The 25,525-nt window shown below is 45.0% G+C and overlaps 1 protein-coding gene across 1 annotated transcript; it reads right to left on the bottom strand.

The window, feature by feature from the left end:
* Positions 1-1,560: 1,560 nt before the first annotated feature.
* ezh2 (enhancer of zeste 2 polycomb repressive complex 2 subunit) lies at positions 1,561-24,145 on the bottom strand. The gene is made up of 19 exons (XM_085287696.1): positions 23,252-24,145; positions 19,249-19,372; positions 18,467-18,595; positions 18,259-18,378; positions 18,015-18,135; positions 16,513-16,692; positions 16,252-16,357; positions 12,478-12,641; positions 11,731-11,828; positions 11,410-11,653; positions 7,628-7,794; positions 7,382-7,517; positions 6,866-6,991; positions 6,605-6,783; positions 6,408-6,503; positions 5,962-6,043; positions 5,727-5,807; positions 5,567-5,651; positions 1,561-4,895 (listed from the first exon to the last, which is right to left on the bottom strand). The coding sequence occupies exons 2-19, from the start codon at positions 19,363-19,365 to the stop codon at positions 4,835-4,837; spliced, it is 2,292 nt and encodes a 763-aa protein (XP_085143822.1). The 5' UTR covers positions 19,366-19,372; positions 23,252-24,145; the 3' UTR covers positions 1,561-4,834.
* Between the last annotated feature and the right edge of the window lie 1,380 nt (positions 24,146-25,525).

Here is a 25,525-nt window from a genome sequence, read left to right as displayed (position 1 = left end):
TCTATTTAAAACAGAAATGATGCACTCACACAGAAAAACGACCTGTCTGCGCTGGAATCAGTAGCATGACTAACATGCTTTTTGCACAGATGACTACCCACACCTTAGATTGCATTCAGCACTGACTCGCTGCTCCACCCTGTGGTTCAAAGCGGTATTACACGAGTGACTGTATTAAATGACCATATTTGGAGAGGTTTGAATCCTGATGAACGGAGCGTCCACAAGCTGAGCACAACACATAGACACAGGTTAATAAAATATTTGCACGTCACTGAAGTTGCAGCACACTTCCTGGAGTCACCCACCAAACTCGAAGCTTCAAACAGGTGAGTTATTAAATAAAGATCATATAAAGGTGGAGACTTATGGAGCCTCCAAGCGGCCGTTGGAGGAACTGCAGCTCTTAAAGTTTTACCTGTGATGAAGGGCTCACACTGAGCGGATGTAGACAACAGAAAGAAAATAGTCCCTGCATGAAAAAAGCACATGAGTGTTTTTGGATATTTTAATGGGATTAGAGGCTCTCGATTTCTTTGAGCACCACAAAGTGTTTATCAAAAATGAGGCTGATGTCTCGAACACTGGGCAGCCTGGAAGATGTGAGGGGAAACCTGAGACCTCGGATCTGAAGCAGACTTTCACTTTGGGTGGTGGTGACTAAGTAGGAAACAAGTTCCTCTGCTTCATGCAGATTAGAGGTGAGATTTACTACAAAAAGACGCAAATCTGAAACTGAAATGTCCTCACTGGAGTTTCCACATCTCATTTAAGGAACCTGACAAACTTTATTCCACAGAGTTCCTGCAGATCTTTGAATTTATTAAATGCTAACAATCAGTTTATCAGGGATGTCAACAGATAATTAGGTTTATATTTAACAAATGGAGCCCAAGTTACCCATTAACACAGGGGTGGGGAACTCAAGGGTGGGTGTCCTGCAGGTTTTAGATCTCACCCTGGGTCAACACACCTGAATCACATGTTCATTACCAGGCCTCTGGACAACTTCAAGACATGTTGAGATCATTTAAATCACTTTTATCTAAAACCTGCAGGACACCGGCCCTGGAGTTCCCCACCCCTGCATTAAGGGTGTGAAATGTCACTGAGTGGATTTGAGTCATAGGAGCCTGGCTACGTGAGTGAGTGCAATGACTCCAACAGGAAGTCACATGTTTAAAACCCTGAAACAGACCAATCAGAAGCTGGAACTACATGTTGGCTCCAGCATCGTTTCCTTCCGTCTTATCAGACCCATAAGCTGACCCAGGGTTCATTCACCTGACAGCCAACACGTTCACAGGAACAGCATCTGTCCAATCACAGGGATATTTAAATAAAGACGAGTTCTAGGAAAGTTTTTGTATCTTTATTTTGGGATTATTTCAATATTTGCACCAGCAATAAAAGCGAGTCTCATAGATCTGAGAGTGTGCCGTGTTTCTACTCTCAGGCTGCTCATCAGTGGTGTTATAGGTTTAATGTACACTTGTGTTTCTTTCCACTAAAGAGTATGATCATAGGTTATTCTACATGAAGAAAAAAACCGACACTGGGAACAGTTTATAATATTTTAATCTGCAACACTTTGAACAACAAAAACCCCTGTAAACATTACAAAATCAGCACCTGTGTGATCAGAGGAGAGACGTGGTCCTGTTGACAGGAAGAAGAAAAGAAAATACACCCGCAGCTTTCAGTTCGGGGAGAGCCGAGGAGCACCGCTCCCCAATCTCCTCCGTGTTCAGAGACGCTCCTCAGCCCTCCAGTCACAGCAGCGTTTACACATCTGTTCATTGATTAGAAAGCAGCTGCTACAAACATCTGCATCAGCAGTAAAAGTAAAAAACACGAAAGGTTCCCGCACAGATCGACGTGGGAACCTGCGAGTGAAGCACCAGGTTTCAGAGGCCCTGAAGTCTCCCGACGACTACAGACGACACTCCGCTCTCTGTGACGTTTGTAATAAATTACAGGTGAAGAAAAGGGAGGTGGAGGAGGGGGGAGGCTGGTATTGCTACGAGTTGGTCAGACTTTGGGGTCTTTCCGAGCACCAGAATTCCCACAAGAGAAGATTCACATTGTGGAGGAAGAGGAGGAGGAAGGATCAGGGAGAGTGCAGAGGAAGGAGAGTTTTTCAAAGTAAAACTCAAGTCACTGAATTATCTGACGATCTTTTTAAGCTGTTCAAATTCAAACAGTCAAAATCCAACTGAGATGAATTAAAGCAGAGACCTCAGACTGTGGCTGAGCTCAGCTTCAGCTCGAAACACTGACGGCTCGTTAGTGCTGTGATTACATCCTTAAGTTAAAGGTGGTATACACAAGATAGAAAACGCCTCAAAGGAGGCAGAGAGGATGCTGGGAAAACTTTGATTAAATGTGCGTAAGTCAAATACAAAAAAAAGACTTGTTTCCTGATTAACAGAGGAACCTCAGCGCGCTGCTGAGGATGCTGGGAAAACCCGACCCGAGTCAAAAAGCACTCGGACATGAAACTGAGGCTCCGCCCAGATTTGAAAGGCTCGCCCGGCGGCTGCGGTCAAGTGCCTGGCTGAAGGAAAGCGGGCCGGCTTAGTTTTCACGTAAGCACCTGAAGCAGAGGCGGCGTCACAAAGCAGAGTCACGTCCAGCTGGAGGCGGACGCCGGACCTCGCTTTTCACGTCGCGGTGTGTGCGAGGAATCGGAGACTGATCGAGAACGAGGCCTGGGATTCGTTTGGAGCAAATTCAGCACAAGAACAACCACAAGAGCGACTCTACGACACGCTGCAGGACATCTTTAGGATGGATCACATCACGAGAGCCTAAACTATCAGTTTCACCTGAATCTTCATCAGTTCATCAGCCTCTGATGAAGATCTCACCCACGGCCTTGGATTACTTACACTAAAGTAACTAACACACAAACCACTGAACTACAAAGAAACTGTTTTTCTCTACAGATCAAACATTAAACATCAGAACTGCCCGTCTTTGTTTTTCTGTACAGTCGTCTCTGAAGGCAGCGCGTAGACGTTTGTCTTACTGTGGACACACGGAGACGGCGTCCCGTCACTTTTATCACCGACTGGTTTAGTAAACATGCACATAAACGTCTGAACCTGGACAAAGTGGAACAATCTGGACTTTAAACGAGTTCGAGTCCCTCGGTCTGCAGCGTGACGACGCGCCGGTGATCGCGTTTGTTTCGGCTCGTTAGTTTTGTTCCTTTGGAAAAAATGAACGTTAGCACCAGATCGGCCGCTGATGGAGAGCCCGGCTGGGACACAGTCAGTGCGCCCTCCACAGTGGTTGCTTCGCACGCCACCGCAGCACCACAAAGCCGCTTCTACTCATGCTCAGAAGTCGCTGCAGTGTGGCGGTTAAGGACACGAGTGAACGATGGCGTCAGGTTTTAATCATCGTGTTGAAAACACATCAGTGCTCAGAGGGAGAGGCTGAGGATTCGAGAGCATGTCAGAGGTGCTACACCTGCTGTTCAGTGGGCGTGTCCAGCAGCTCCGACTCAAGCAAACCTGCGTCTCCGACAGATACCTGCTAATTAATGCCAGCAGCACTAATATCTTCAGTTGAGCCACAAAGATGTTTTAACTGCATTAAAAAAGCTCCAAACTGCACAAACATGATCCAGAGGTTCAGGTCACAAACTTCAATTACAGGCTCACCTGTTAAATAAGCCACACCCCCAAATTCTAACCCTAAAGAAAATCCAAACAGGCGAGTTAAACAAAAGGACCGACTCACTTTAGGAGCCTCGAGTGGAGATCACACTGATGTCAGTCCTGGAGGGTGATGTCTGATCTGAGCATTTCCCAACATCAGCCCAGTGAAACCAGTGAGAATGAGCTACACGTCCCACTCCACACTCACCTGTGTTAAACTTTAACTTTCTGTACTATTTACAGAATGGACGCTAACTGCTAATCTGAGCCTCCGAGCTCGGCCTCTGGGCTCCGTCTGTGCTGTTAGCAGTCACTAACCGTTAGCCAGCAGTTACCTGTCTGTGGGTGCACCTGTGCACCTGCCGCCTGACAACCGACCCTTAACCTCGTAACTGAAGAGTTAATCCTCTCATCCAGATTTTGTCACTTCTGGCTCAAAAACAAAGCAAAAAAAAATTAAACGGTGACCAAAACGCCTTCACAGAGCCAGCAGCCCACTGCACTACAGCCGTGTCCATCTTTAACGTACAGCTTCTTTTATTCTTAAAATATTCCTGTTGTTCATCGACTTTGTTTTTAGCGGTCAGCTGGTTTCAGTGTGACGCTGCTTCGTGAACGACCTCCAGATTTACAGACAGACAGTGAAGCGGCGCTCTGAGGAGTGACAGGTTCACACGACACACAGACAGACACGCACAGACACGCACACACACACACACACACACACACACACACAGACACACACGAGGAGTACAAACAGTCTGGTCGGCGGTGTGAAAGTGGCTGGTGGAGGATTTTGGTCCCTGAAGCTTGAACTGAGAACTTTTAAAAACAGTCGGGCTTTTTTTCTCCAGAACATTTTTACTCAAAGATGAGACAGATAACAGATATTTATATATTTTTTGTCGGTGCGCTTTCAGCAGAGGGAAGATTTATGAATCCAAAGAGGAAGATTTGTCGACAAATCAAAGGATAAAAAACATGACAAGTTTCTCAAAAACTCAGACAACAACAAATATCAGCTTCAAATATCCCCGGTTTGTTTTTCCTGAAGCTTTGTGGCGTTGTGACGAATCGTCTGAGTCTCCTGAAAGTGAGGGTGTGGTTTGTTTGTGTGTGTGTGTGTGTAAGGCCTTTGTGTCACTGAAAAACACAGGAAGTCCCGGTCAGGCGATCTCCATCTCACGCTCGATCCCGACGTACTTCAGAGCGTCGGCCTGGCTGTACCTGAGGAACAGGAAACAAACCTTTGAAATGTTTTCTGATGCTAATAAGACACAAAAGCAGAAAAACTGACCTTTTTTTAATAATAATCTTGATATGCACACACGGTTTCAAAAAAGCCAGACCAAGAAAACTTTTAGGACTCGAGTTGAAGCAGCTAAACTTCTCATCTGACTGCTTTTGAATGAGTGCCATCAAAAGCTGACGGCACTCCTGGTTATTCAACATCCTGACCTCTTGGAGGAGATCCAGAGTCATCACGTGACCCTTAAACAGTTAGACTGGCCTGACCTGGATGACAGAGAACCTTTGCACACAGACCAAAAGCTGCGTCTGTATGAGAGTCAAAACTAAAGAAATCCTCCAATACAAAGACATTTAAAGTACAACACGAAGAGCTCTGAGTGTGAGACACTGACTGCAGGTGATGTATGTAGATGAAGGCGTGTTCAAAGCACTTTGAAACATTAACCGAGCTGTTCTGCAGCTGAGACCTCCATGTGACCCTGACCTGTTTAACCACAAACACAGCAAAACTACTTTCATAACTACTTTCATGCAGAGTTAACCAAAAAAAAAAGCGATGATCACACGATCACAGCCTCGTCTCCATCGTCACTCAGATAAAACCTCAGGACTCTCTCAGTCAGCGATTTGACTTTTTCTTCACTGACCTGTAGTCGAAGAAGAGCTCCTCTCCGGTCTGGATGGCTCTCTTGGCAAAGATCCCGATCCTGTGATCGCCGTTCACCATCATCACTGCAGAGAGGAGAAGCAGAGTTACCACAGAGAGGCAGGAAGCAGCAGGAAGCTCCCGCGACATGGTCTTTGTACCTTTTGCATAGCAGTTCGGGTTCACCGAGTGGTTGGCGAAGCGGATCTTGTTGCCTTTCCTCGTGGCATCAACAACAAAGTCTGGAAGGAAGAGAGCATTTCTGACTTTATCCTCAAAAACAAGAGTGGAAGAATTCATTTATTCAGCAGATCAGACGCGTTTGAGCTGAATGCAGTAAAATAAAGAAGAAAGACCTCAGATGTAACAGATATATTTATCCGTGCTGTGCTTTACCGTTGTTCAGGTTGAACAGGAAGCTGCACATGTATTTGTCGTAGACTTTGCCTCTGCGGTCGGCTTCGTCCTGAGAGATGATCTGCAACAGAACGTGTTGGACGTTTAACGCGCAGCTGTGAGCACATTTATTCAGCTGTGACTCCAGCACGTGCACGGCCCTTTGGGACATGGCTCCACACAGCGGGGAGCTTGACTTTAGTAAATGAAGTCACCCAAAAACACATTACAATGTTAAAAAATAAGACAAAACAGGATACAGTTTTCCTCTGCAGACACCAAACCTTCCTTTAGCAATGATGTAAATGGCCTCTGGCAGCCCTCTTGCAGTACCGTCACAGCCCACCAGAGGCCACAGTGAGAATCGCAGCATCAGATCAAAGATTCTTCAACTTCTAACCAGGTCTAAAAAAGCAGGTTAAACGACCACCATCAATCAGCCGTACCTCTCCACAGTACTCCGAAATGAACTCGTTTTTCTGCACCGGCTCTTTGATGAAGATGCCCCAGCCGGCCACGTCTGACGGAGCGAGCAGGAGGTGCTGAGGGACGGGAACAGATCAGGCGGCGCTTTTAGAACGTTTGATTTCACAATAAAATGTTTTGTTTTTAGTGAACGATGATTAAAGGCTGCACGTGTTACCTTCTTGGCGCCTCTCTGGATGGAGCAGTTCTTGCAGGACACGTTCTTGCTGTCCCAGTGGTCGGCGGCGCCGCAGGTCAGGCAGAGGTCGGGGTCGCACTCCCTCACTGCCAGGTAGCAGGGGCACTGCTTGGTGTTACACTGAGCTTTGCAGCGGCAGCCCGGGAAGCGGTTCTGACCTGCAAACACGGGAAAAGCAAACCAGTGAAAACACACTCAAAGAAGATTGGTTACTTCGTTTTTCAAAATAAAAGTTCTTACACTCCGAGCTGCACTGGCAGAACTTCTCACAGAAGTTTTGCGCGGTGACGCAGGGACACGAGGAGTCGCAGGGCTGACGGGGGTGGTCACATGGCTGGTAGTTATACACGTGATTGGATGAGCCATCTGTAAGAGGTCAGATGTGGCGTTTAAGAACAGAGCGAGTTGTGTGCTTGTGATTTCTCTGAACAGCATCAACGCCCGAGCTTTGCTTCCAGTCGTCCATCTTCCTTTGGTTTAAACCTTACTGTCCAACCTTCCACCAACAAACTCTTTATGTGTGAACACCGTAAAACAAAAACAAATATGAATGAATAATTTCTCCTTTTAAAGGGAGCAAACATGACAAAAAGTAAAGACGAGGAAAATGTTTGTGCTTCTGCACAGGTAACACGGCGCCCCCTGCTGACCATTATAAAGAAAGCAGGATTAAAGTACTTCCAGTTTGACTTGATCTCACAGACGTGTCAGCAGATGTAAACTATTGTAAACTTTTGTGCTGCTGTGACCTCTGACCTTTCTTCAGCTGGATCTTGCGGCAGTGAGTAGCCCACAGTCTGTGCTTCCTCTTCTTCTTCCTCGGCGGCGTGTCCTCGTCTTCAGCGGGAGCGCGAGCAATGATGGCCGACTCCTTGACCCTGAACTCGTAAACCTGCAGGACCCGGTAAAGACGGCGTGTTAGACCGAGTGTCATCGTGAAGCCAGGGTCAGTTAAGACGAGCTGAAACAGATGGCGGTGAGTGCGATGAACCGGCAGCTCACCTGTCTGCAGGTCTTGGTGCCTATGAGCCGCGCGATGGCGCAGTAGTTGTCGTAGTACGTCCCAATGAGGACTCTGAAGAGAGACGCCTCAGCGCCGCTCCACTCCACCGCTTCGGCCTCACCGGACAGCTTCATCTTCACGGGAGTCTGACAGCGCGAGTTTCCCTCTGCACACATCAAATCAACACTGAGGACGTTTCCAACGCCGCAGGAAATAAACCTGCATTTGTGAGGATCTTGACAGGTCATAAACGAGGGTCCTACTTTCAGGGAAGGGTCTAACAGACAGCAGTGGTAAAGGTTTGTGTCATAAAACAAGGAGCGCGATGGTCTCATGGCTGAAACTGAGCTCGCTTAAATTTCCTGAGAAGGACAAACATCTCCGAGGGATCTAAGCTAAACAGCCGAGCAGTGCAACCTAAAGTTCGACTGCCAAGAGAAATAATCTTTAGATAAAACCATGAATGAAACAAAAAGGCTTCTTATTACAAACACTGATGAATACTGATGAATACACAGACTCAGTCTGTGGATTTATCAGGAAATGCGTGGAAGATGTCGTCCCATCCAGAACAGTCAAATCCTTCCCAAATCAAAAACCCTGGATTAACGGAGATGTTCGCGCGGCACGGAGCACCGCCTTTGCCTCCGCGAACACATCGGACTACAAACACGCACATTACCAACTCCGGAAGACGATCAAAGCAGCCAAACGTGAGTACAGGGACAGGGTGGAGCAACAGTTTGACAACCCGCGGAGTATGTGGCAGGGACTAAACACGATCACAGACTTTAGAGGGAAAACCAGCACACCGCAGACCACGGCCTCTCTGTGTGAGGATCTAAACGTATTCTACGCTAGATTCGACACAGCGAACACCATGAGACCGGACAGTGTGCGCACCGCGGATGACGTCAGTGCGCACACTGTGTCTGAGGAGGATGTGCGAGGTGCTTCAGGAAGGTGAACGTACGCAAAGCTACTGGTCCGGACGGGATTCCCGGCCGCGTCCTCAGGTCATGCGCGGCTCAGCTGGCTGGAGTGTTCACACACATCTTCAACCTTTCCCTCTCTCTGTCTGTAGTCCCAGCCTGCTTCAAAATGGCCACCATCGTCCCTGTACCCAAATCCTCCACCATCTCCTCATTGAACGACTGGCGACCTGTAGCCCTGACCCCCATCGTAAGCAAATGCTTCGAGAAGCTGGTCAGGGACTTCATCTGCTCTGCACTACCCGACTCACTGGACCCTCTACAGTTCGCATACCGCCACAACAGGTCCACTGATGATGGCATAGCCCTGACACTACACACTGCCCTGTCACACCTGGAGAAGAGAGACACGTATGTGAGGATGCTGTTTGTAGATTACAGCTCAGCATTCAATACCATCGTTCCCTCGAAGCTGGACAGGAAACTGCAGGATCTAGGACTGAGCAGCTCCCTCTGCAGCTGGATCCTTAGCTTCCTGTCTGACAGACGCCAAGTGGTCAGACTGGGCAGCATCACCTCATCCCCCATCACACTGAACACTGGTGCTCCACAGGGGTGTGTACTGAGCCCTCTCCTGTACTCACTCTACACCTACGACTGCACAGCCACTAACAGCTCCAACATCATTGTGAAGTTTGCGGACGACACTACAGTGGTGGGTCTTATCACCAACGGTGATGAGACGGCTTACAGGGAGGAGGTCAGCGCCCTGACCCACTGGTGTCAAGACAACCATCTCACCCTCAACGTCGCAAAGACAAAGGAGTTGATAGTGGACTTCCGGAGGTGCAGAGAAGTACACACCCCCATCACCATCAACGGCGCTGCTGTGGAGAGAGTGAGCAGCTTCCGGTTCCTTGGAGTACATCTGGCTGAGGATCTTACGTGGTCAGTACACACAAACAAAACAGTGAAGAAGGCGCAGCAGCGCCTCTTCTTTCTCAGGAGACTGAAAAGATTCGGCATGAGCCCCCGCATCCTCAGGACCTTCTATCACTGTGCCATTGAGAGCATCCTCACTGGATGCATCACCACCTGGTATGGCAACAGCACCGCCTACAACTGCAAAGCTCTCCAGCGAGTAGTGCGGTGCTCTGAACGGATAATTGGAGGTGAGCTTCCCTCCCTCCAAGACATCTACAGGAAGCGCTGCCTGAGGAAAGCGGGGAGGATCATCAAGGACTCCAGTCACCCCAGCCATAAACTGTTCAGACTGCTTCCATCAGGAAGGAGGTTCTGCAGCATCCGGTCCCGAACCAGCAGACTGAGAGACAGCTTCTTCCATCAGGCCATCAGACTGCTGAACACGTCATAGACACCTCAGCTTCACTACTGGAACTTCAACATTATGCACTCCACACTGTATATAAATGCCACTGTTTTGCACATATTCAACTCTGTATATTTTATATATTTTATTATTATTATTTTTTTTTTTTTTTTTTACTATTTAATTTGTAAAAATGTGTATACACACACAGGAAAATATTTAGTATACACATCCAGAAATGCATACACTATTATATATTGTACATATATTTATTAGTTTCAGGTTGGCCATTCTTGTATTTTGCTCGTTTGTGTTGTTGTGTTTGCACATCTCTGTTGCTTGTGGGGCTCGCACACAAGAATTTCACTCGCATGTGCTGTGCCAGTGTGCCTGCACATGTGATGTGACAATAAAAGTGATTTGATTTGATGTCACAGTGACTCCTGGTCAAATCGATCTCTTTGAGCCTAAATTTAAATAACTTCAAATGTCTCCGTGCACCAATATGATTGAAGTACAAGCGTCACATGACCACGTGTGCCTGCACTGTATGAAGACTCACTGCTGCTGCCTGTTGCTTTGCTTGCAAACTAGTTTGTGCAGTAACGACAGGAAGGAAGGAAAAGAGTGAGAGTGTCATAACGTTGTATGAACTCCAGGCCGTTATTGTCGTCACGTCTGCTGTTTACATCGCGTGTTTGTGACTTTATCTGCAGCAGCTTTGAAGTGCAAACAATCATCTGTGCTGTCAAACAAACCTCCCACAACAAGGGGGCTGCATGCAGAGGGGAAGACCCAGCTGGTACCAAGAGCATCGCTCCAGCGTTCAGCCTCTCATCGGTGAACCGCAGGCACGGTGCAGGTTACTGCACGGATGAAGAGATGCTCGACTCAAAGAGCCTCACAGGAGCAGCAGGATCTCTTCTACAGTCTGGGCTAATCACAGTTTTAAAGTCTTGATGAAGCAGCAATGTTACAGTCTTTGTTTAAAAGGGGCTCAGAAACAGACATCACTCCAGCTGGTGGTTTTTATTTATCCAAAGTCCTAAATTAGCATCAAATGAATGTGCCTGCTGTTTGGGAATCGCCCTCCTCAGAGGAAATAACTTTAACTTCCCAGGAAAAAGAATTCCTGAGAGATCAAGTTTGAGGTTCTCTGGCTGTCTCTGTGTGCTCCAGCGTTAAATTCTGCTGCCAATTCCTTCAAAGATCTATTAAAGACAATAAGGGACATAACAGAAGTCTTAATGTCCCATCAGAGCTGTAATTAGAACAGCGAGGGAGGAGATGTGATGTCAGCTTTTTAATAGCTTCATGAAAATAAACAGAACTGTTGCTGCGTCGGCAGATTCATTGACTCTCTGAGGTCATCGCTGCTCTGAAGCCTGCGCTTCACAGGCAGAAACGTTTCTGTTAGGTTTGATGGACAAACAGAGACTCTGCGTCTTCTCTGCAGACGGACGTCTGTAACCCTGTTAACATTGAACTTCTACCGTCTGTAATAACCGCCCGTCTGCACCTGAGCTGCTGGTGGTCTCGTCCTTCTTGTCCTCGTCGTCTTTGTCGTTGTCTCGCTCGTCCTCTTTGCTGCCCTCGCGGTCGCTGTCCGTGTCTTTGGTTTCAGAGGACACCGTGGGGGTGCTGGGCCGGCTGTTACTGTTGCTGTTGGGCAGCCGACCGCGGCGCCGGCCCCCGTTACGCTTGGAGGGCGTCTTTGCCCGCTCGGTTCCCACGCCTGTGGCGTACTCCCTCATCATGCCGTCCTGAGGAAGCAACAGGAAGAGTGTTAATATATTTTATAACTTTTCTGTTTCAGTTTAAAAGAAAAGCAGCGACTCGCCTGCACCAGGTCCATGTAGCAGTCGATGCCACACGGGTTTTTGTCCACCAGGTTCTCCAAGTTCTTGCGCTTGTACGTGTTGGGAGTTGCATGGAAAGCTAAGAGACACGAGAGAGAGAGATGAGTGCTTCTAGGAATTCAACAGCCTCATCTGTCAAACAAGCAAAGACTCCGACCTTTAAAGATTTTATATGATGCAAACACTGCCAACAAAAACAAACTCAGGTTGGTGCCAATATCAAAAAAAGCTGCTGGCGTTTCAGCGTCGATCACATGACGTGTCGAGCAGCGTTTATAACACCATCAGCACAGAGTCGAGCAGAGTCTTTTTAGGATGTGATGTTTTATTCTTTACTTTACTGACACGATCAAACTAAAGGAATCATTACCACAAGTTATTTTATGACTGTCAGGTTTTTAATGGAAAGCTTTGAGGCCATTTTTATACCCAAGACTCTTAAAACTGGCTGGACTATGAGTTAATGTGAGGTTAGAGTTCTTATTTCATTAAAACTCCAAAGATAAGGTTTGATAACTTTTGGGGAACAGAGTGAACTTCTTGGTTTTCAGGTGGGAACATATCAGAGAAAGTTTGATTAGTACTGATGAAGGTGAGCTGCAGATGTGATAACGTCACTCTGCAGGCTGATGTGACCACATCACAGTGACAGTTACACAGATCTCTGAGGTAGCAGTCCAGCCTGTATAACCAGGAACTGCTGTGAAGTGTATTTATTGTGCACTAACGGTGGAGGAAGCAGTCGTATTTGAAGCAGCGTCTGCAGAACAGAGTGTGGAAGGAGTGCAGGCTCTGCTCGCGCTGCACGGAGCGAGCGTTCGGACCGTCGATGTTCGGCGTGCATTCAGGCGGCAGGGCGCCGGGCAGCTGCTGCTCAGTCAGCTCCTTGTACCTGCGAATACAAACACGCACACGAGAGAGATCAAATTTACTTAAGTCAGATGAACGCAGTGAGACAAACACGCATCACTGAGTTATCAGGTTAAAACATCCCATCAGTTTGTTACTGTAAAGCTGCTCTGTGCTGTAACACTGTCTCACAACACAGACCTGAACGTAAACAGGAAACACCTGGTGTTGTGTAACAATGGATTTAAGAGTCACACCCACAAGAACTAAAGTCTGTCAGATTAAAGATATAAATCCATAAACCAAAACAGCAGATTTAAACCCGCCCCCCTCGCCTCCTATAACATTTAACATGAACAGATGTAGGGCTGAACGATATCGCATTTGCGATAATATCGCGACATGATCAAGTGCAATTTTCTAACCGCAAAGGCTGCGATTATACTCTGGACATGTCCAAATTCATGGGCTGCATCCTCCTGAGGCCGCATTTGTAGACCGATTACGTCACAGCGACGCGCCGAAGGCTGTCCAAATTACTACCATATCCCAGAATTCATAGCGCGGCCCAGCCAAACTCCAGTTTCCAGCAATGGCGGCCGCTACTAAGTTTTAAAATTACTCATACTAATCTTTCTGGGTCACAAAATAAACTTTTAACATATTTTCAGGCGAGAAAGTAGTTGTGTAAACATCAAATATCTGCTCGGTTTATCAAGATATCCCATATTTGCAAAAGTGCTTCGACGTTTTCAGAGGCGTCTGCTACCCACCAGCTCGACAGCTAGCCGGGAGCTCGAGGGTTACTGATGCGGCCGAGAACGGCACAACTCCCGGCACATCATTTTCAGATCACCGCGGAGTTTCGCTGCTCGGGTTAAACGTGATATATAAGTCACTTAGACAACCTAAAAATGTTATTGTTGGGCTTTTTTCAGTGTTTTGTTTGTTCGTGAGTAAATCGGTTTGGCTGAGATTAAAGTTATTAGATTAGATAAAATAAAACTTTATTAATCCCCCGGGTGGGTTCCTCCTTGGTTTTCACACAGCTGACTAAACGTCAAACAGAAAACTTATTAAACAGAAGTATGAGACAGTCGAGAATTTACACCAGTGTCTGGTTATATTTTAGATAGCAAGAAGCAGACGGCCGAGTTTATTAAACTCCACCGAGACAGCGGTGACGCTAATCAGAACTAGACCGTCCAATTTCACGCCTTTAAACTTTAAAGGCGTGTTTGTGTGTGTGTTTATACAATTGCTATTATGTTTGCACTTTATGTGTAATGTTACTGACTGCAGAGATCAGTAAGATGTGTGTATTTTTTATTTATTAGTTTTATTTATTTAATATTATTTTTTAATTGAATGACTGTCTAGTAGTTCACAGATGTCGAAAAACTGAGTGTGGTAAAGCCACTGATTTTGTTTATGTATATTTCTGCAATCTGCACATTGTACTGACTTTCATTTTAATGTTTACACCAGGGTTCCTTGTCAGCACTTTATGCTCAGATGTTTGTAAGCTAAAAATAAACTATTGTGTATGTTCAAATATACTGTTGTGATTGAAGAAGTTAAATAAAAATGTCAGTCATCAATTCATGCATCACCTCATGTCATCATAACAGAGGTCTGTCTTCCAGGAAAGAACAGTTTAAAATTAATGTAATATAGTATTGGCCAAACTATATGATGTATTGCTTGTCTTTGTTTAATAATACAGAAGACAAAGACCTTAAAAAATAATCGCATATCACATCGCAATCGCAATATTGGGGCAAAAAATCGCAATTAGATTATTTTCCATAATCGTTCAGCCCTAAACAGATGTTGATATTAAGTTTATTAAAGTACTCCACAGCTCTGCAGAGACACCGATGAATGCAGTACAGTGCACACACACACACACACACACACACACTTTGTGAGATTTGCTGTCACAACAACAGAGGAGCTGTGAGTCAAAGTTCAGCCACTAAATATTCTGGTTTAGTACCAAGTGGGTCAAAACAAAAGAGCCTGACTCCAGTCTGCACTAATGCTCCAGCTAACACATGCACGAGGTTTAAATGTTTCTTAAAAATGATTTTATATTTATGAACTGATCCAAATTAACGTGATGCGTTTAACCCTTTATGGCCGCTCATTTTGTGCGACTCTTTTTAAAGCGGTAGCACTGCGACCACGTAAGCTAGCACAATAATGGTTTTGCATATGAAACTGGAGGAACTGTACTTACAACTTATGCCAGTTTCCCCCTTCAGAGCCTTATAAGCCTATACTGGTGATTTTCTGTGTAGTTTCTGGGATGATTAGAAGGCCAAAGAGTTCTGGAAATAGTTTGTTTTGATGCACATGCTGCTTTTTTTTTTGCAAATTTGCATTATTATATTAAATTTCCTTTTTCCTGCAGTATATAAAAATTGGTGTAGCTCAAAAATAAAACTATGAAGACACTCAAAACACATTTCCTGTGGTTGGAAACTATTTTGTACAACCTTTTTGGATAGCAAAATTTTCTCTAACAAGAAATATGTGTTTAAAAAAAAAAGTAAAAATGATTTTCAATTTTTTGTAGTTCATTGCACTTTTTGGCTATTTTTGTAGTTGCTATGGACTTAGTGCAATCATATTATTAGAATCTGGTTATAACGGTTGTACTGAGGTATAGCAACTTGAAATGCTCCCAAAAATGGCTCCACAGCATGTAAAATATAAGCTCTGGTGGATTTGGTTCTGTGGTAAGTCTTGAAGTATTAAATTGAAATTAAGTCAAATCTCGAGTTTAGTATTGTACAAATATTTTAAAGTACGTATAAGACCAACTGCTGCTCTTATATTTTGTATATATTTTACATCATAATCAACATTTTAAACACTTAAGAACAGGTTAATGTTGTTATAATTCAAAGTCTGTTTGCTGAGGCATGAACAGTAAATAAACAACATTCAAGTAAACAAACAGAAGATATGGAACAGACCATCAGCTAAACAGTTATTTTAAATACTGGATCATCCTGAACAACATCAGTATTACTGATAAATCTTTTTAAAAGCAGCTCATGACGTCTGTGTGTTTACAGAATGAATCAAAGTGGTCCTGAAAGGCTTCCAAGACATAAACAGTCTGAAATCAGACCTGTCCTGAGGTTTCCTCGTACAAAAACGTGCATCGCCTTTAATGATGCACGCCATCATCAGTTTGTCTCAACATTAGCACTCATCTGTGTGTGTGTGTGTCCTCTTTAGCTCACACATGAGGCGGCTGTAGGAAGCACACATCTGACGTTCTGGCAAAATTAACAACCACCAGGACAACATCACGCCTGAGTCCATCTGAGCAATGACTGGATTCATCGTCTCCAGTGACACAACATGCAGCAATCTCAGCACCAACTGGACTTTGAGTTCCAAACACCAGTGAGATCACCTGCTGTCAATACGCCCTTTAAAGTCATCGCCTCGTCCCATCTGACCAAAGCGCCAAAACAGGACTTCTTGAAATCTCTCGAGAGGAGATCAACTTGAAACCAGGTGCTTTTTATGTTCATGGATAAATTCTTTGACCTTCTTTCATGACACATATTAGAATCAGTTCCTCTGTTATCGTCACAGTACTGACTCACTCGCACACAAACAAACCCACTGACTTTTCTTTGAGCTCCTCGGGGGAGCCCTTGTCGGGGAACATGGAGGAGATGGCCTCAAAAATCTTGTCAGAGGGAAACTTCTTGCTGGTGTCATTGTTGGTTCGGCCTGGAGACGACACACACACGCTTTCCATCAGGACACAAAACTGTCAGCTGGACCAGCGTGAATGCTACCCCCTTACAGCAGGTCAGCACAAACACGTCTTCATTGGTTATTACACGTTTCTAACTGCAGTACAGCTCCAACATCTCAGGACTTACTCTCATTGTTAACAAGCCCATCCTTGCGGGGCTCCTCTGGGTGCTCTTTGCCATCACACACGTCCATCTTGTCCACTTTAAAGTCCTGCTCTTCCTCCTCCTCATCATCCTCGTTGTCACTGTACTGTGCCAGAGCGTTGACCAACTCGACGAAGATCTCGTCGTTGATGAAGCCACACTCTGCAAAACACAACACACAGGATAGATAGTTTTACAGAGCAGCAGAGGAGCCGTTTCTCTTTCTACTGAGACGACGATACAAAGCAAATATTCATCGCACTGTTTTCCTGATGAGACACCACACTGACCAACCACACGAGCACGTTCACATTCCTGGTTTTGCGGTTTCTCTCAGATGTTGAGGGAGGACAGCAAACAGCTGTGCTGCATCAGCTCTCACATTACAAACTGCTGTGCAGAGTTTTGATTAAACGTTTAATCTCTGCTAGTTTTTTTCTGTCCCACATACTCAGAAATCTCTCTTTCAGAAACTTTGGAGCACGCCCACACAGGAGCCCGAGTTTGACAAGAAGCCATGCGAGCACCGAGCAGCACAGGACTTTCAGCTGCAACGATCTGTCACATTAAGTGATACTCAATCGTAATGGAAAACAACCAAAACTGATTACAGAAGGTAATTGTGGAAAAAGTTCATTACTAGACTTCCTGAATTCAGTTTTGTTTTTATTCCTAATAGAAAACTCTGACCGGCACATTTGTTTCGAGTCTGAATGAAAAGTGAAATGTTGATTCCAAAACAACTTTGTTCCTCAGAGCAGTGGCACCGTGACTGCACACAATGTTACGCACAAAATATTTATTTTCTGCACCAATGCTTGGTAGCAACTCATTTTCATAGGGAAATGAGTGCATACGAAAAGGAAGGAAAAAAATCCATCGTCTGTGCACAAAGTTTAACACACCACAGCTAACACATGCTACAGATGACCGACTACCTGAAGAAATAAAGTATTGCCAGAAAAATCCATCGTATGGTTCCAGCAGGTTGAGCTCTCAGGAAAAAGGTGGCTAATGCTAACGAGGCTCCAGAAGCCAAACATCCACCCTGACAGACACTTTGCTTCAACAAAATGACCCATATGTTTATGGAAGCAGCTTAATGCTAACAGAGAGGAGACACGCCAGCATTTCAAATGGTTTTTCCTGTTGCCATGCTAGGTCTAGATCCTGCAAATGAGCTGTTAAAAAATGCAAACACAACAAAAAACGCTGAAAAGTTAGAGGCTCCTGTGTTCATGTACGACTCGAAATTATTGTCTTGTTCTTGTTCTGATAAACTGCCGCCGTACAGTCGTTTTTAAACCATTTTTCTGCTCTTTATATTAACCCTGGAGAACCCATGGGGTCGGCTCTGATCCATCAGCTGATTAGTCACATTTCAGTAACTGTTTTTGCTGCCTTCAGACTGATTATCAGATGAAGTTTCATTAATTACTACTTTGGCTCTCAAACCATTTGCTCCTGCGCCCACTGACCCTCACCTCTGTCTCCGTGGACTTTGCCGTCATAGTTCTTGATGAGCTCTTCGATGAAAGTCCCGTCCTGGTCGAGGATCTCGTCTCCCATGTAGGGAATGTTATGGAGCACCGTCTCATCCTCCACCTGCAGGAGGAAACCCAGAAACGTCACACACACAGCTTCTCAGCCACCTGTGACTGTAGTATACTGTCCTGAATCCCAGCCTCAGCTGTTCACAAAGTGCAGCTTTTAAAGCTTTGTACGCACCATGAAGTTTTGCTGTAGTGGCGACCAGGAGTACATGACCGGGACCGAGGCCACGGCGTTCAGAGTCTTCAGGGGGATGACCTGTCGAGGGAACTCGGAGAAGCCGCTCTCCACGGTGCACTGCAGAGGAAGCGTGCGTTACAGTCAGGACACCGCCCTCTGAGCCTTTAGAGTATTTTTATTTTTGATACCAGTATCAACCGCTCACCTCTCGAGTCCCTCGTAAGGAGCTGACCGACGTCATGATGTGAACGGGCTGGATTCGCCGGGTTTTCCACTCCTGGTTCAAAATGTCAGTTCGCTCCATGATTTTCTGACGGTTGCTGTTGAACATGCTCTGTGAGAGTTAAAGGAAATTTATATCAGTGCACAGAACAAAACACAGGGCCAGCTTCACTCTCCCTCAGTGTTACCACCCGCAGAGATCGTACCTGTGCAGGTGAGCCAGGTGACCATTTTAGCAAATAAACAGCACGTGCTGAAGCCTTTATATGGACCTTCAGCTACGTAAACTTTAATTTGGATCAGCTTTAGTTTTCATTTCTGACGGAAAAAGGTTAAAGGAGCCATAACGTCACTAACGAGACCTAAATCTGTGAGAAACTGCTGCTGTGAAAACAACTTAAAGTACTGAAAACGTTACGTAGTGAGACAAAAGCACCGTCATCCATCAGACTCCTGATAACCATCTCTTCTCCATTTTAACACCATTTATAGGACAACTCTCAGAGAGCCAATCAAAGAGTTTACAGCCCCGGCTGGTCTAATCAGTCAAAGCAATCACCGGCCCAAACACCGTGGGACACTTCCTGTTTCCACTTTCATGATTAAAAACTTTGGGCGAATAAATAAATCTGTTCTTTACCCCAAAACAACCTCAGCTAGTGCTCTTAAAAAAAATAAAAACTATAGTCAAACAGACCCAACTTCTCTTAATAACTGCAGCATGAATGCTGCTGTGTGTGTCTGTGTGTGAGTGCGTAAACGAACCTTGACCTCGTCAGCCCGTCTGAAGCGTTTCAGCTGCCGAAGCCTCATGTACTCAGACTTCACCCTCCTCTTCCAGCAGGCGGGGCCTTTCTCCGAACGCTTCCCAGTCAGCACCATGATTCACCTGCAGCCAGACAGGAAGAGATTAGGGATCCTGAACACGACACCTTCAGGTCTCATATTTTCACACTTTTCTTGACTGGACTGTAGGGCCAAAACACTTTATCTATTTAATTTAATAATTTAGGCATAAAATGTTCCTCTTGGCACAACCCAAACTTGGATCTGGTGCCCCAGACATGCAAACCAAACATACATTTGTTAAGATAATAAACTTCACCTCACGTCCAACAATCAGAGCCAACCTCTGATTTTCTTTTCTTTCAACAGCTGATGTAAAAATGATATGCTGCAAATCAAACGTCTGAAACCTCGCTGCCAGCATTCAAATGCCTTCTGTTCAATCTCACGTTACCATTCAAGTGCCAACCCCGGAGAGATTCAAGCACAGGTGGATTACTTCCTCGCACCTCCTCTGCCAAGTCCTCGTTCTCATCCTTTCTTTTAATGACTGTGTGTGAATGACAGCAGTCGTCTGTCGATCCATCTGCTGCCCGGCAGTCAGTCAGTAACCGTGAGTCTCTGACTCAAACCTCACACTTCAGATTAGACGTGACAGACGGCCGTCATGGAGATGTGGACGACTGAACCGGCCTGACACATTTCACAGCACAGAAAATAAAGAGAGATACACTGAAGCCCCTTTGGACAAGTTAAATGTGCTGGGATGTTCACACAGTAAACTCACTGCTGTGTCTTATTAGTATTTAAAACGTGGAGAGATTATTAGGCACCGTCTCAGTAATGCATATAATCAGTATCTAAACAGGCGATTATAACCTTATTTAAGGGTTGGATTTGCGCACAAAATGGAGCAAGACTATCACTGAGTCAATTTAATCCCGTACGGATTAGGGTTGGGTGATTGGACGAATATATGGACTATTGACGATGGGCTCAGCCTCAGTGGGCACCAGATCCAAGTTTTTACAAGAGCCATTTATTTATTTACCCATGAGTAAGTTTGCTAATAATGATGGAGCTAATAGAAGCAGTCAACAGCAAAAAAATGAATAAATAATAGCGCCGTTTTAACCGCACCCTCTTTCATCTGCGAGCAAATGCCCCCACCTCAGAGTGCGCCCAAATGCTTGTTGATGGAGCTGCAGAAGCTGGTGATAGCCTAGCATAGTCAGCCGGATGGTGGACACGTACATGCTCATGCAAGTTAGTCGTGCTTGAGTACTTTGCTCACACTATACGTCTGCAGCACACCGCTTTGGTTACATCCTTAGGTTTACCTCTTTCATCTGGTTTAAAGCCAAAGAAATCCCAGAATGGTGACTTTATATTTTTTGTGCTGTGAGCGCTAACACGCCGTCAACATGACTAACACGATTAACAATTAACCCATCTGGATCCCAGACTGAGTCAAAATCCCTGAAATGTCCCCGTCAACGCATTTCGGCAGTTTGTCCCAATTTTGTTCATTCTGCGCTCCAGATGTGTTGGGAGCGTTAACGATTGTAATTGTGATGACCGCGTTCAAGCCGTGTTAACGCTGACAGCGTTTTTTTGGGAAACTAGTTTGTCCATGTTTGGACTTATTCTGTGTTGTAAACACACAAATCAGTTCATGCATGATTACTTTGCCCCGCCCATCAAAAAGTGTGCACATGCGCGAATATATCGCCCATCAGTGATTGTTGGACTGACGATTGGAAAATTGTGACATATCGCCCAACCTTAGTATGGATATACCGAGATTGGTAAACTGTGCTTGGTTTTCCTGTACAGATGTGAGGGGGAAAAAAAATCACCAACAATGCTATAAAAGTATCTTCTAATCAGCCTGTAAATGTCTGAGAATTGAGGAGAGCAGCTGCTGGACTTTCTGGAGAGGAATGTTTTCCCATTCCTGTCAAAGGAATCTAGCTGCTCAACAGGTCTGGATGTTCTTTGTTGTGTTGTTTGGTTCATTATCCTCCAAACGTTGAGCATGAATTATGGTGAGAAAGGTCTGGACTGCAGGCAGGCCACTTCAGCACCGGACTCAGCGTTCATATTTCTAGTTTCATAGGCACGAGTGGACTCCCACATCATCATGGAAGCAGACTTTGAACTGATGACAAACCGAATGCTTCCTCTCCCTTCTTGTTCCAGAGAATGTGAACTCTGCGTTTTACAAAAATAATTTCAAATTTCATATTACCTGACCTCAGAACAGAAAAGGTAACTGCCCCCCTTGTAAGTCATGAACAAACTGGGAATAATCACATTTCTTGGAAAGTCCCAATCACTTTCACTAGCCACACCCAAACCTGAGTCAAGAAATCACTTAAACAGAACCTGTTTGTCAAAGTGAAGGAGGATAAAGATCTCCAAAAGCAACACATCACGCTACAGTCTAGAGACACAGCAGCAAAACAAAGTCACTGACATCTACCAGTCTGGAAAAGAATACAAATTTCTAATGCTTTGGGACTCACGAGAACAGTAAGAGCCATTACCCACAAATGGAGAAAACTTGGAACAGCAGTGAACTTTCCCAGGAGTGCATGGCCCACCAAAATTATTCCAAATTACTTGGCAGCTCACCCAGGTTGTCACAGGAAAAAAACCAAAAAAACAAAACAGAACAACATCTAAAGAACTGCAGGCGTCACTTGTCTCTGGTGAGCTCAGAATTCATGAAAATATTCTGGACTGATGAGACAAAAGCAGAACTTTGATTCCCGTTACATCTGTCATCAAACTAACAGCACATCATCAAAAGAACATCTTATCAATATTCAAACAAGGTGGCAGTATTAATGATGGTCTGGGGCTGCTTTAGGACCTGGACAACTTGCCATAATTAATCAGAAAATCCTGGAGGAGAAGGACACTTAGTTTATGCAGCAGAACAATGATCCAACACACCAGCAAGCCCACCTCTGTTGCTTTGGAACAATCTTCCTCTTCACATGGTTTTTCAGTCCAGATCGAAGACCTATTTTTAATCTCTGGCTTTTAACTCTGTGGGTGACTGACACTTTTATTCATTTTATTGTCTTGCCAAGTTTCTATATTATTATTATTGTATTGTTCAGCACTTTGGTGTGTTGTTAAAGTGCTATATAAATGATCATGATGATCATGAATGGTTCAAAAAACCCCAAATGCATGTTTTGGAGCAGCCTAGTCAAAGTCCTGACTTAAATAAATCGCTGCAAACATTTGACCTTCAAGATGAAGGGCTCTATCCAAAACCTGCCACATGACTCAAGATGACTTTTGACTAACAGGTGAAACTCAAGCTTCCTGTCATGTGTAAGCGGCACAAACTTCTATTCTTTTTGCTCTAGGCGATGTTATGAGTTTTATGGTGAGGGAAGTGGTTGAATATCGCCCCCGCAAGGCTTCTAGGCAAACAAGAGGGAAGCTTTTTTACTTTAATCAATGTGACAATCGCCTAACTTAAGGTGACACTTACTTTTACCACCACCTCCAGCCCCAGTTTCACAATAAAACCCTCAAAAGCTTGAACAAAAAACGAAAGAAAATTAAATGAGAGGTACTAAAAATTATACATCAAAAAACTGTACCAGCCTTTTTCTGTGAGCTAGCTTCGAGCTAACGATAGCTTGCGGATGTCGTGCCAAGTTTGGCTCCCCTCAAAATGTGCTTCCCCTTAGCCCTGAAACATGCTCACAAAGGTCCCAAAACACGAGTGGACGGTGGATCCATCGGAATGATTACCCTCCTCCGAGTCATTTAAAAAAAATGACGGCTTCTTTATAAGCTAGTCAATATTTACGGGGATACAAGAATTGGCACGGTACCCCGGCGAGCTAGCTAACAGTTGGCGAGTTAACAAAGATTGAGGCGCCCAAGAGCACAAAGAGCAGCCCACAACAAAAGCACCGTGAACACAGCCACGGACACTGACAGCTTCTCTCACCTCCACCCGAGCCTCTGGCCTCATCCAACGGAGCGATCCGGATCGATGCGACAAACACGGGCAAAGTCGTCCTTTGTGCTGCAGATTAGCTCGCTCCGTGTTACGGCTAGCTGTAACGTTAGCTCGATGGCTAGCTAGCAGTTTAACTCAGGAGGAGGGAGCGACCGAGCTCGCGCAACACCCGGCTTCACGCACCCAGAGCCGGTAAATGAAATAACTCACATCGGCTCCTTCGCTCCAAGGCTGGTTAGGACACAGAAACTGTGCGTCTATGAGGGACAGTTTGGTGTCAGCCTGCTTGTAAAAAGTTATTTGGATTTCAATGTTTCCGCCTAGGCAACAGCGACTCTGTTCAAACTGGTCCTCCGCCTCACCGCCCACTACGGCTGCGGCGGATTCAAGAGGCGCCAAACGTCTAGGCCAATCACAGAACCCGATGTTAGGGTTTCCTCAGTGAGTCCTACGCGATAGGTCGAATGATATAAAAGTGTAGCCAATGAAATTTGGAGCTGAGCTGGGGGCCCTGTGGCAGGGACATGTGGACAGCTTCTCTTTGTTCTCTCTTGTCAACGGGAGAAAAAACAAAATATGCAAATACACACTTTGACAGTTGAGTTAATAATATTTATGCATCACATTTGAGATCAAAGCGGTGTCTCTGACGCATGACAGCTGTCACAGCCGTCAGGGCTAAACTAAAACACTTATATAAAAAAGGTTATCGATGGATTTAAGGGCAGCGGAGAGGCGACAGACAGCGCGTGGTCTCGTGCAGAACAGTTCAGGTTTCAGCAGGTGTGTGAGCGTCTCAGTGTGTCCAGAACGAGGAAACATGACGGCTGAACGGGTTTATTGAATGAATGAGAGACTCCAGTGCCACAGCCAGCAAGGGCAAGGGTCTCCAAGTTTATTTAGCCACGCCCCTCCGAGCAGCGATTGGATGACGCTTCGAAAACGTCCACATGATGCATTCACTGCCAGCGGAAACAGAAAACACAGCCGACAGATTAAAAGCATCATTAAAAAACAATTGTGTCATTTCAAATCTTTAAGAGTAGTAAAAAATAAATAAAATGTAGAATGTTTTAATGCATTGATTTTTAAGCAATAACAATAGGGAGGGAGATGAAGAAGGCAGACTGGAATACTAGGTTACGTTAAACAGGATAAACAGAGAGTGACAGAAGAATGCAAAGGTCGTCCAGATGACATACCTGATGGAAATGTGTAGGAGAGAGGGTCGTGCAATTCTTCTTTAACTAGATGGTTTAAAATAATCCTGGAGAGAGTGAGAGGATACCTGAGGTATGGAGAAAAATGTACTTGAATTGTTTTTTAAGACGAAGGTTGATGTGCAAAGCTGTAGCAACCACAGAGGGATAATGTTGTTGAGCCATATCATGAAGAAATGGTACGTTGTTGAAGCTGGAATAAGAAGAGAGGTGGTGATCAATGAGCAGCAGCATAACTTCATGCTGAGAAAGAGAACTACAGATGTGATGTTTGCTTTGAGAGTGATGGAGAAGTATAGAGAAGGTCTCAAAGAGCTTCACTTTATCTTTTTAGGATTAGAGAAAGCAGATGATAGGGCGCCAAGAGAAGAACTTATGAAGTCAGGAGTGGCACCACAGCTCCCTCTGTTGGTCGCTGTGGTGCAGATCCAGGCCTTTGTTTAAATTCAGTTAACTTAAAAGTTACAGTTTTTTCTGAATGCTTAAACCCTAACTGTGATTCTTACAGCACAATTTCTAAAACTATTGATAATTATAGCAAAACCACTCACGGAGTTTGCAAAACTAAAAGCACAAACACTGCTTTGCACTCAGTTTGCCATTTTGTAACACACACTTTGCAAACCTGTAGCTATACAGCACTCTTTTTGCAGAACTGTAAACACAACTCACTGCTTTACACTCAATTCCCAAATGATCAACGCACTCCTAGCAAAACTATACACATTTACGGCCATTATTTATACTACATTGCCAACTGTCTGGCACACTTTCACATGTGAAAACTGTTTTAGATAATTAGTTCACTTTGCAATCAGCCTAAGCACTATAATACAGGTAAGCTGTGTGTGCGGAGTACAATGGAGGGAGCAGAAAGAGTGAGAAGTAGAGGAGGCCGAGGAAGAGGACGTGGAGGTGAAGAAGTAGGATGAAGAGGACGACAAGGACAAGGAGGAGCAAGAGGAGGACGAGGAGGGGGGAGAGGAAGGGTAAGAAGAGTAAGAAATAAAATTGCTGATGACATCAGAGCTACAATAGTGGA

The sequence above is a fragment of the Mchenga conophoros genome, linkage group LG9 (genome assembly GCF_057382185.1).
Source record: "Mchenga conophoros isolate Kocher_MC1m ecotype Shallow Benthic linkage group LG9, M_conophoros_male_GT1.1, whole genome shotgun sequence".
NCBI classification, from domain to species: Eukaryota; Metazoa; Chordata; class Actinopteri; order Cichliformes; family Cichlidae; genus Mchenga; species Mchenga conophoros.
Note: the sequence above shows the minus strand (reverse complement) of the source record. Positions and strands in the feature narration are given on the sequence as shown.

Excerpts from the sequence above, each read along its gene's own strand:
- ezh2 (XM_085287696.1), bottom strand. The coding sequence starts at position 19,365 with ATGGTGCTGACTGGGAAGCGTTCGGAGAAAGGCCCCGCCTGCTGGAAG. Across the intron at positions 6,784-6,865 it reads CTGCCAGTGCAGCTCGGAGT|GTCAGAACCGCTTCCCGGGC; the intron begins GTAAGAACTTTT and ends CCGTGTTTGCAG. Across the intron at positions 5,652-5,726 it reads CCCGAACTGCTATGCAAAAG|TGATGATGGTGAACGGCGAT; the intron begins GTACAAAGACCA and ends TCCTCTCTGCAG.